Consider the following 11,257-nt stretch of genomic DNA (forward strand, 5'->3'; position numbering starts at 1 on the left):
GAAATGGACATTGTCCCCTATGATGACCCTCAGTGCGACAATAAGAGCATTTTTTTGGCTTATCCGTAACGGGTTAATCCATTTCGTTATGGATCCTAGTCGTTGTAGGTCGTCCCGAAGCCTTACGCCTAGTTTGGGGGTCTGGAGTGAAATTAGGACCTGTATATGTTGACCAATAGTCCTCATTTCACAGGGGGTGGAATTGGACTTGATAAGCCTTATTTATGTTATCAAGGGTGTAAACTGGATCGATACAATTTGAAAGTGGCATATGACCAAAAGAACAAACAGCTATGACGTGATGACAGGGTAATCGACTAGCTTGGAAGTGACCAAAATCACACCACCAATCGTTTAATCTAACAGTGAATGAGATTGGTTTTGGCTGATAGTGATGGGGGCTCAATATCTCTTGCACCTCGAATTCTGAATTATCTCAATCGTAGCGTTGAACATGACAATATGCATATTTCTGTTGATTTTGTTGGAGCAAGGCTGTGACATCTTCTAGATATTGATGGCCAGCTCTTAACATAGAGTCTGCCTTTAAGCCGCGTTCAACAAACCAAGCATTTATGTTTTGAAATGTAATTTTCAATAGTGCACAAATAAGTAATGAGCGAGCCCCCTTAAGCACAGAGTTCATGCACTCCGCCAAGTTTGTTGTCATGTGCGTGTACCTGCGCCCCCCATCATAAGCCTGAGACCACTTATGTAAGGGGATTTTATCAATCCAAGCTAGTGCTTGTGGGAATTGGGACCTCATAACTGAAAGTTTTGCTTGCACGGTAGGTTGTTTGACTTCATAAGCTGTGAAAAAGAAATATAAAATGAAATGAAAAAATATTATGTATAGGAAATATTTTGTGCATCTGGAATTTAAAGTTAGGAAAATGTTGTACCCAAGTTAATGAATTGTTTCTTGAGATCGGCATTTTTAAAGCGGTTGTTGAAGTTGGAACCCAGATGACGTATGCAGTAGACAGAGTGAAGATTGTCTGATTCCCAGTCAACTTCTTCCTATCGTAGGGCTGACAAAATTCCCTTGCCTCTATCAGTAATTAGGCAGAGATTTGGTTGAGGAGTTACATGCTCTCGTAGTAGTTGAAAAAACCAAATCAATGTCTCCTTTGTCTCACCTTCTACTATTGCAAATGCCAAAGGAAATATGTTTCTATTTCCATCCTGAGCAATTGCAGTTAGCAAGGTGGCATGATATCTGCCTGTTAAAAAGGTTCCATCCACTTGAACAACAGGTTTACAATACTTAAAACCTTCAATGCATGGTCCAAATGCCTAGAAGCAACGTTCCATAATGTATGTGGAACTTCCATCCTCAGCATCAATATTAACTGGAGGACCGAAAAGTTGAAAAATTGTCTCAGGATTGGTTTGTTGGGCAACTAGTAACCATATGGGAACTTCATTATAAGATTGGTCCCAATCACCATACTCCATTGTAATTGCTTTCTCCTTCGCAATCCATGCTCTTCTATATGTGACTGTGTATCCGTAACGACTTTTGATGTCAGCGACCAAGCTTTTGATGCGAATGCTTGGATTTGTGCGGACCAAATGAAAAACAATGGAAGCAATTTGGGTCGAATCTAGATTGCAGTGATCTTGTGACATTAATGTAGAGAAACACGTATGTGTACCATCAATGGACTTGATTTCCCAATGATGTCGGATTTTACTATAACTAGCCCTCAAACGCCATTGACATCCATTGTTGTAATGAATGCATCGTGCAACATAAAGATGCGATTTTGATTCTACCACATTGAAGCTGTATCCATTAGTGATGTGATAATGTTTGATGGCAGAGACCGTTGCCTCTTTAGAATCGAATTGCATGCGTTCTTGTAGTTCGACTTCCCCATAGGGATTGTAATCCATAGGAGGAATCGGGACAATTACTTGATCGTCTGCATTGTCTTCATAAAAATCATCGGAAGTAAACTCTTCGACAATGTCTGGAATGATAGGTTCGTCATCGATTGGATTAGACGAAGAAGATTCTCCATAATTCCACGAACTCATTATGAACAAGTTGGTATGGAAGTGTAGACCCGAATATTTCAGATTGAAAAATAGATCAGGATATTTCAGATGTGAAGCTTGGTATGCAAAGAAGTTTTGATAGGAGAAACAATGGTAGTGTGGTAGAATATATAAGCGTTTTAGTCAGTAGAATCAAATGGAGTGGGTTGGAGTGCAAAAAGAGTGGGTAGGGGGTGCGAAAAGAAAAAAAATACATTCTTTTTAGAAAATGTGCACCCCCCACACGTTTTCATAGAGAAAACGTGCCCCCCACACATTTTCTATTCAGAAAACGTGCCCCCATTACACTTTCATTTGAAAAACGTGTACCCCCATGACGTTTTCTTCTTACACTTTTTTGATTTTCCGATTCGGCGTGATTCCTGGACTGCTACGCCTGCCATGATACTATTACAACTTCACGCTTCTGCACTCATAATAAATCATGCTTCTGCACATTACTATTGAAAATAATGCATCCTTTTTTGTTGTGCATGATACTGTTCACAATAATGGTTTGATTGGAAATGTTTCTGCCACCTGCAAATTTGAAAAATAGTATGAGATTCTCTGAAAAAGTTATTATTATTGAAGAGAAGGTTTGTGTGGTGAATAGAAGAAGCCATGTGGTGGTGTGCATGGAGGTGTAGGAAAATAGGCTCCTATTTTTTAGACAGGTGCTTTGCTACGTGAGAGAGAGAAAAATGAAAAGTAAGGCATGTGAGTGAATAGTGTGGTGAGGTAGTTTAAATACCCATATCAGGTGCAACATTCACATCACTGAATACTTCATTGCCTTCCCATTGTAGTTGGATTTGCAGCGTATCAAAATTAATTTGTCCTCCATCAATCTAACAGGTTCGGTCAATTTTATGATAATTTTTTTTGTTTGTTTTGTTAGTGATTAACTTGAAATGATATTCTGTTAATATTTTCATATACTTTTACGTAGTTTATTATGGCTCAGAACAACAACCTGCCAGCAAACTTGTTCGTGTTGCGTCATTAAGACGATCACATCACCAACCAGATTTGGGAAGGAAACGAGAGGGTCCTCCGGCCACGACGCCATTCTATCTGGATACTAAAACATACAGATCTTATTGACCCTAGGGTCAGAATGTTAATTGATGCAACTGGTTTTGGTCACGTTCTAAAAGTGAGTAATATGGAGATTAACCACCTAATGGTAACAACATTATGTGAAAGATGGAGGCATGAAACTCACACCTTCCACATGCCACTCGGAGAAACAACTATTACCCTGGAAGATGTTTCACTGCAACTGGGGATGCCAATTGATGGTGAACCCGTCACCGGTGGAAGTTCTGGAAACCTGCTACAATTGTGTCAAGATTTATTGGGGGATATTCCTCCCGAAAATATGATTACAGGGAACCGAATAAAGCTATCATGGCTAAATAGCAGATTCCGAGAATTACTGGATGACGCAACACTGGCTACCGTTGGACAGTATGCACGAGCACACATCCTCATTTTGATTGGCAACATGTTGATGCCGAATACATCAGCCAGTCTCGTGCATTTTATGTTCTTGCCATTGTTAACAGATTTGGAGCATATTTCAAATTTTAGTTGGGGTTCCGCAGTATTGGCATGCCTCTATCGTGCACTGGATCACAACACAAAATTCCATCAAGACAACATTGGTGGATGCATGTTATTGCTTCAGTGTTGGGCGTTGGAGAGATTTACATGCATCTCTCCAGAAATATAACCAGTCACGGAGGACGAGATTGTGGCTGGGCTTACGTTCCCCTTAAGTGTGAGGTGGTGTCGGCAAACACATTCTGTGTTCCATGACCAAACTACTGTGGTTGGCTTCCGAAAAAAATTTGATCAAATTCAACCAAAGCAGGTTCATTATCACCAATGCTCTACTATTTTGTTTCTTGAAATTTCCTTCGTTTTTTTTAATTATTAACACTAATTTTTGCAGTTTTTATGGACACCATATCGACAACCACATGTTAGTCGCATGATAATAATAAATGTTTCTCCAATTAGTCGGGCATTGGTTCCTCTTATATGTTTTACGACGGTTGAATTTCACCAAGTTGACCGGGTAGTCAGACAGTTTGGTTGGCGACAAAACATCCCATCCAACCCGATGAACCTGGATGAGGTTCACCGAATTGATCTTTGAGGAAGGGGGGAAATTAATTGGAGGCAATATCACCATCGCTTTATCATGCTATGGAATAATCGCCATAATTCCATTGTTCAGGGCGAACCTTTCACCAAAAGTGGCCATCTGCGTGATAGCTCGCCCTACATGCAATGGTACATAAATCATACCATCCGGTATATCACGGCTATTGCGCAATCATCCGATGATGAAGTGAGAATCATTTTTTCATTCACTGCATGTTAATTAAAGTTTCAATTATAATTGATTTTAAATAATAAAATTTAATTTGTTATTTTGTTTTAGTATGACATGCCGGAGCAATATCAGAATCCGCCTTCACATCAGCAGTTTCGTCCGGATACACCCTTTTTCGGCCTCCTTCAGTCACAAAATGTAACAGCTGGTTTTGGGAATTGGGATCACAGAATGCATCCTCCATCGTCATCTCAATAGGTCCCGACTTCATATGGTTTTTTTTCCAGCGCCTTCAAACTTTGGATCAGGTCCAGCGTAATATTATGGTGGTTTATCTGGCCCACATATTTCCAGCTATGGGGGTATTCCATCACAAATGTTTGGGACATCATCACTAACTCCACCATCTGCATACCGAGGCGCCTCATCTTCACAACCATACTACAGACCTGAAATTCCATTTAATGTTTCAGAAGGAGGTTCTGAATCTGTGGAAGTGGAAGATACTGATGACGAAAGTGAGTCACCCCCTCCTCCCCCACAACCTGAGAGACGACCTCGACGACCGACACGAAGGCCACCATGCGGCACAGGCAGCCACCGTTGAATAATGTTGTGAAATAAAGTTATCACATTATGGGAGAATATTGTACTATGTATGTGTACTATTTCAATATGACAATTGCATATGTACGTAATGAATTCAACCTTTATCATTTTGTCTTTCTTGATTCACTCAATAATTGTGCAACTACTATGCTTATAAAAACCACATCCCCACACTACATCAAATGTAAACTTTCAACTTTCCAACACATCAATTGCTTGGCATCTCCTTCCTCTTTTTCTTTCTTAATTGAAAACCGAAAGATGAAACAATTTCCCCCTGAAATGTTTGGCATCACAGAGTCGCAGGATTTCACCAATTCTTACATAGCTGCCTTATACACAAACGGTGAAATGAAACTCTGTGAGGATGGGGTGAAGTTTATATGTCAGACTCCGGAGATTGTTCGCATTCCATACAATTGCACATACAACATGCTGAACCAAAAAGTTTGTGCAACCATTCAAAGTCAGGCACACACAACCATTAACAACCTATACTTCAGACGACCCACAATGACTTCTGAAGGAAATATTGTCTATGACGCATTTGAAATAAAGACAGATGAACATGTTTTTCAAATGTTAGAATGTAAGTCTTCTTTCCCTTTCAACACCATGATTGAATTGTACGTGACCTTCACAAGATCACCTGAAGAAATCCTTTCTCTTTTAACTACAAACACCCCATCATCATCATCCTCAAACTCTCTCCCAACTTCACCAACTATTCTTTATTATGGTGGACCTTTAAGGGGTGCTGGTATCAAAGAGAGTCGATCTGGTTTTGGTTTTGAGTTTCGTTCCGATGCCACGAAAACCTTCTCCATCAGACATGATTGCACCTACAATGAATTATTACAAACCGTAACTCAATTAGTCGAGTGTGGTGACCGTAGAGTTGTCAAACAAATTGACTATCGTCGCCCTTCAACAATACACAACAGGCGACTATTTCATGACACCGCGGAAATCAAATGTGACTTTGATGTTTCACAAATGATCAATCGTTGGAAACACGTACAAAGTCTAGACCAATCTGTCAAAAAACCGCGCATCTCTTCCTATATCGAGCTTTTCATCCAAACTAGAGACATCAGACCACCAACACCTTTCGAAGAATACCAAGATATCAATTCTGGATGGTTTGTGGATCACCGGGGAAGAAGAAGATACAGATGGTTGCCGTAAATCGTTTTTTTTTATTTATTTTTTGCTTTCCATTTGAAGTTATGTGCAACTTATTTATCATTTTATTTTTCTTTAATTAATGGAATATGTTAAACTTTTTTATTAATGGAGTACAAATGCTAAAAAAAAAAATGTTATGCTGTAATCCATCATCACAATTAATTTTCAGCAACAATGCGTGCGGTAATCGATTACCATGAAAGTGTAATCGATTACCATGACCAAAATTTGGACATCTGATACGACCGTAATCGATTACACAAGCCCAAATTTGTACAATGTAATCGATTACCGAAGCCTGTAATCGATTACTGAAGTAACACGACAACCTGGAACATAAATAATACCTTCGTAATAGATTACAACACACCTTTAATCGATTAACAGGAGAATTTGCAAAATTATTTCTAGATTGGTAATCGATTACATAAACTCTGTAATCGATTACAACTCTAACACGAGCTACTGGAACTTAATTTTTTCCTTCGTAATCGATTACCGAAACCCTGTAATCGATTACACCACTATCAGGAGCCTCCCGTTTGTTGCAATCTTTCTCATTTTCAATTCTCTACAAAACCCACCGATTAAAATCTTCAGAAACACCCTAAAATGGCAGAATCATCAAGGAAACGCAAGACTCAAGTCGGTGCTCGCTGCAGCCGTGGTCCCGCCGTCAACGAACCTGAAGAAATAATTGCACCTTCACAACCACAGAGACTGTTCTCTTCCGTAGCACAATATGAGAGGTATACTTCAAAATTTTCTGCCAGAGATATTCCTGAACCCAGATATCCTGATGATTTTATTGCTGAGCAAAACTTTGAATGCTATGATATACTCCACAACTTGGGATTATTACCTTTTTTGACTAATCGTCAATGTTATTATCTGGAATTAGTTAGAGTATTTTATTCCAACTTACAAATTACTGAGAAAGGGGTTATTCTTAGTGAAGTTAAGCATGTGAAAATTATGATGGATATAGATATGTTTTATCGTATAACTCAATTGGGCACTCAAGGGGTCTGTTTTGAGGGAAACATGGTTGAGGAATGGAGAGATGATTATTCAAGTCACAATGCAAAAATGATGATTTGTCGTGACAATGTAAAATATTGGAGGAAGAATACTGGCAGGGCAAATGAAAGTGGAAACACGTATCCTGCACTACATCTTATGTCGATGCCTGGTGCCCCGATCAACTAACCTTGCCCAAGCTACTGAAGAAGACATTATCTTAATGTGGGCAATGCTGACCGGAAGGCAGCTTAACTGGGGTCATCTGATTAGATATCGCATGAAAAAGGCATTAAGAGACCATGCCCCTTTACCATATGCTAATCATATTACTGACATTTTGATTAAGTTTAATGTTCCTCTAGAAGATGAACCATTTGAGGAGATTAATTGGAGAACAGGTCCAATTGGTGCTGAAGTGGTTCATTCCTTTGGTTTTGTAAAAAACCAAAATGGTGAATGGATTCATAAACGTGATATGCAGGATGCACCTATTCATGATGACCGCACACCATCTCCACCGCCTCAGCCTACCCAGGATGCATCTGCTGCTATGCTTAATGATATTATCCACGAAATCCACGATCTCCGGGCTTTTCTTGGTTCAAGATTTGACAGTATAGATGCTCGGGTTGGTCAACTTGAGGAAGACATGGCTTATGTGCGGCGCCAATTTCCTCCATCTTAGATGCATTTTCATGTTTATTTTCATTCAAAAACTTTGTATTTTTTTAATGCACTTTGACATTGATATTATTATCTTAGTACTTTAATTGATTGTAATTTTTTTTTTCACTAATATCACTGTTTTTAGTTCCATATTCAACTATATTATACATCATTGCTTTCCTATCCAGTGAAATGTTTGTTAACGTTTTTTTTCAAAAAATTACGCATGTAATCGATTACAGTTCGTGCGTAATCGATTACACAATACACAGAAAACTGCAACACATTCAGTAATCGATTACACACTACGGTAATCGATTACGGCTTCAAAGACGTTATCCCCTTGCACGATTACATCATGCAGTAATCGATTACAACATACGGTAATCGATTACGGCATCAAAAACGTTCATCTCCCACACGATTTCGCCTTCTGACCCAGTTGACCACAAAAACGTATGGGGGCTACACGATTTCTTCATACGATAGGTTGATGCCTCTGCTTGGCAACCGACCGACTCACGAAGTTGTAGTCCGAATGCAGAACAATATCAAGAGTCTGAATAGTTTCCTGTGAACAATCTATCTGACAGCGATTTGAGAAGCTTAGTAAGATGTAAGCGGACATGCGATTTTTCAAAATCGACTCACGGTATGTTCGGATTAAGAAGTAGATAACATCTCTAGAAACTTTTGTTAAGGTTGTCTCATCGACCGGTCGCTAAGGGACTGATCGATCAGGAGTGGCAGGGGCCAATCATGTACGGTCGCGAGTGAAAATAATAGAATGGAGTAGATGCAAGACTTTACACAATACAACGTACCTTTTTATATAATTTTTTTTTCTTTTTTTCTTTTATTCTTGTTTTATTTTTATTTTTGTTGTTATTATCGTAGGAGAATGTATCGATACGAGAGACTAACTACAAGATATTGTATAATGAGAATAATAGAAACCCAACATAATTTCCGCTTATATTTCCGCTTTGCAGTAAAAACATATATATTTTAACGAAATTGTGTTAATACATCAGACTTGTCGCAAATTGTTTTTATTTTTACGAGAGAAAGTGAAACGATGAAAGGAGAGAAGGCGAGTGAAAATAATAGAATGGAGTAGATGCTAAGACTTTTACTTTGGTAAAAAGAGAAAGATCGAAGTTACATATCTGAATAAGAAATAAAGGCATCGCATGTGTGTGTGTAGTAGGTGCGTGAATTACAGCTTATTGAAATAATTATGAGAAGATAAAAGTAAGTGCAACGAAGGGGAACATGATGTTGTATGTTGTAATCTACGGGGAGAGGAGTTTGGCAGCGAGGGTTGTTTTTGCAAGTGGAAGACAAACGAGGTTGTGTTTTCTTGGAACAGTGAGGCCAGCTCTCTCTTCCATGCTAACTTTGGCATCATCACCTTTGAGTACATGTCCTTGTGGGTCAAGCACTTGAAGGTCAAAGCACTGGATAACAGATGCAAGAAGAGTTGCCATTCCTGAAGTAGACAAATTCACTCCAGGGCACATTCTCCTACCTGACCCAAATGGGAGAAGTTGAAAATGCTGTCCCCTTAGATCAATAGGACCAACTGCCCCTTCACCTCCATTTTCTAAGAATCTCTCGGGACGAAATTCCGATGGTCTGTCCCAGTACTTAGGGTCTCTTCCTACAGCCCACACATTGAAAAGTATCAATGCACCCTCTGGGATAACACACCCCTCAATCTCACACTCTTCCACACACTTTCTCTTCACCACTGGGAGTGGTGGGTGCATGCGGAATGTCTCCTTCACAATCGCCCTGATGTAAGGAAGGTTTTGAGTATCAACTTCATCAACCAGTCTATCTTTTCCCACAACACTGTACACTTCCTCCCGAGCCTTTTGCAACACCCTAGGGTTGTTGATAAGTTCTGCCAAAGCCCACTCAGTAGCCACGGCTGTGGAATCTGTCCCAGCTGAGAAGAAATCCTGTCAAAACAAAAGCTTGGTGAGTATATTTTTAGTCTTTAGTAGTGCGTCAACATTGTTTCTTAAAGCATTAACAACTTACCACAACAAGACCCTTGATCTGCTCCTTGGTAATTTTGATCTCCATGGTCTCGTCCTCAGCGAATTCAAGCAAAGTATCGAGGAAGATACCGCTCTGCTCTCCCTCAACAACTTCTCCATTCTTTCTCCTTCTAACGATCTCTTGGCGCTTCTTGATAACCTTCTCAATGACGGGGTCGAACTTGTTGAATATCTCATCAATCCTCTTCTCGTACTTTCCAAACTTGAGCTTCTTCAAGGGCCAGATGAAGTCAGTGAGACTGTACTCTCCGAAAATCTTAACCGTCTCGCGAGCCAAATCTCTAACCTCTTCGGCCTCACCAAGCATGAGCATGGAGATGGTGTTGTTGGTCCACTTGAGAAGCTCCTCAGTGACGTTAAGAGGTTGTTGGGCCTCTGCACTTTGGGCGAGAACTCTGAGAACCTTGCGGATCTCATGGCTCCTCAATGGCCTCAACTTGTTGACGGTGGTGGCGTTGAGGAGGTCGTTCATGATGAGCTTCCTGATGAACTTCCAGTAAGGACCGAAGGGAACCATGGCAACGGAGTTATCATAAGTGAGGCGCTTAATGGCAGAGGTTTGGAACCTTGTGTTGAAGGAAGCAGCCTCGTGGGTTTGAAGGAAGAGTTTGAAGAGCTCAGGGGTGGAGGCAACAACGGTGGGCATAGACCCAAAGTAGAGAGAGTACAAAGGGCCATAACGTTTGGATAAATCTATGAGAGAGTGGTGTAGAAGTTGGTCTTTCAAAAGGTGAAGGTGTCCAATCAACGGAAGCCGAGGCTTTGGGCTTGGAGGGTTGGGAAGGTGGCGAAGTGCCTTCGATTTTGCGCTCGGTGTGGGACGCAGGTGCAGAAACAGACCCAGCACCAACAACCCAATTGCGATTTCGAGCAACATCTTCTTTCTTTCTGCTTCTTCTCTCTTCTTATTATCTTGCTTTCTCCCGCTACCTCAAGGTTAACAACTCTCTGTGTTTTACGTAAGAACCACTTCGAAGTGCAATCCCGAGTTCGAGGCTAACCTGAGGATACAGGCTTCCGTTGCTCCCTCTTTATAGTAGCTCATTTGTTGTTTTGTGGGCCTAAAAAATGTCTTTAAAATAACTATTTCTATTATTTTATTTGTTTTGAAATGCAAAGACGGACTATTCATTTCACTCCTATTATTATAATAGTTCTTCACTGGAGACAAAAAAGTTTCTATTTTAAGATGCCCATGGTTTTAAAGAGTGTGCTTCACACCTACTAAGTTTATGGTCTAAGATGATGCGCTGAGTTACTCCAGAAAGACAGAGAGAGAGAGAGACTCCGTCAACAAAAAGCAAAGTGCCTC

At 40.1% G+C, this 11,257-nt stretch overlaps 2 protein-coding genes across 2 annotated transcripts; both read right to left on the reverse strand.

Annotated features, from left to right (window-relative positions):
- Positions 1-436: 436 nt before the first annotated feature.
- On the reverse strand, positions 437-2,043 carry LOC114175153. Its single transcript, XM_028059921.1, has 3 exons — positions 1,308-2,043; positions 1,140-1,223; positions 437-810 (listed from the first exon to the last, which is right to left on the reverse strand). The coding sequence occupies exons 1-3, from the start codon at positions 2,041-2,043 to the stop codon at positions 437-439; spliced, it is 1,194 nt and encodes a 397-aa protein (XP_027915722.1).
- A 6,937-nt stretch (positions 2,044-8,980) lies between these two features.
- LOC114175870 (2-hydroxyisoflavanone synthase-like) lies at positions 8,981-10,958 on the reverse strand. The gene is made up of 2 exons (XM_028060707.1): positions 9,926-10,958; positions 8,981-9,843 (listed from the first exon to the last, which is right to left on the reverse strand). The coding sequence occupies exons 1-2, from the start codon at positions 10,820-10,822 to the stop codon at positions 9,172-9,174; spliced, it is 1,569 nt and encodes a 522-aa protein (XP_027916508.1). The 5' UTR covers positions 10,823-10,958; the 3' UTR covers positions 8,981-9,171.
- Between the last annotated feature and the right edge of the window lie 299 nt (positions 10,959-11,257).

Source organism: Vigna unguiculata, chromosome 3 (genome assembly GCF_004118075.2).
Source record: "Vigna unguiculata cultivar IT97K-499-35 chromosome 3, ASM411807v1, whole genome shotgun sequence".
Classification (NCBI taxonomy): domain Eukaryota; kingdom Viridiplantae; phylum Streptophyta; class Magnoliopsida; order Fabales; family Fabaceae; genus Vigna; species Vigna unguiculata.

Excerpts from the sequence above, each read along its gene's own strand:
- LOC114175153 (XM_028059921.1), bottom strand. The coding sequence starts at position 2,043 with ATGAGTTCGTGGAATTATGGAGAATCTTCTTCGTCTAATCCAATCGAT. Across the intron at positions 1,224-1,307 it reads TTCCACATACATTATGGAAC|GCAGATATCATGCCACCTTG; the intron begins GTTGCTTCTAGG and ends CCTTTTTAACAG. Across the intron at positions 811-1,139 it reads GGCATTTGCAATAGTAGAAG|CTTATGAAGTCAAACAACCT; the intron begins GTGAGACAAAGG and ends TCTTTTTCACAG.
- LOC114175870 (XM_028060707.1), bottom strand. The coding sequence starts at position 10,822 with ATGTTGCTCGAAATCGCAATTGGGTTGTTGGTGCTGGGTCTGTTTCTG. Across the intron at positions 9,844-9,925 it reads AGATCAAGGGTCTTGTTGTG|GATTTCTTCTCAGCTGGGAC; the intron begins GTAAGTTGTTAA and ends TTGTTTTGACAG.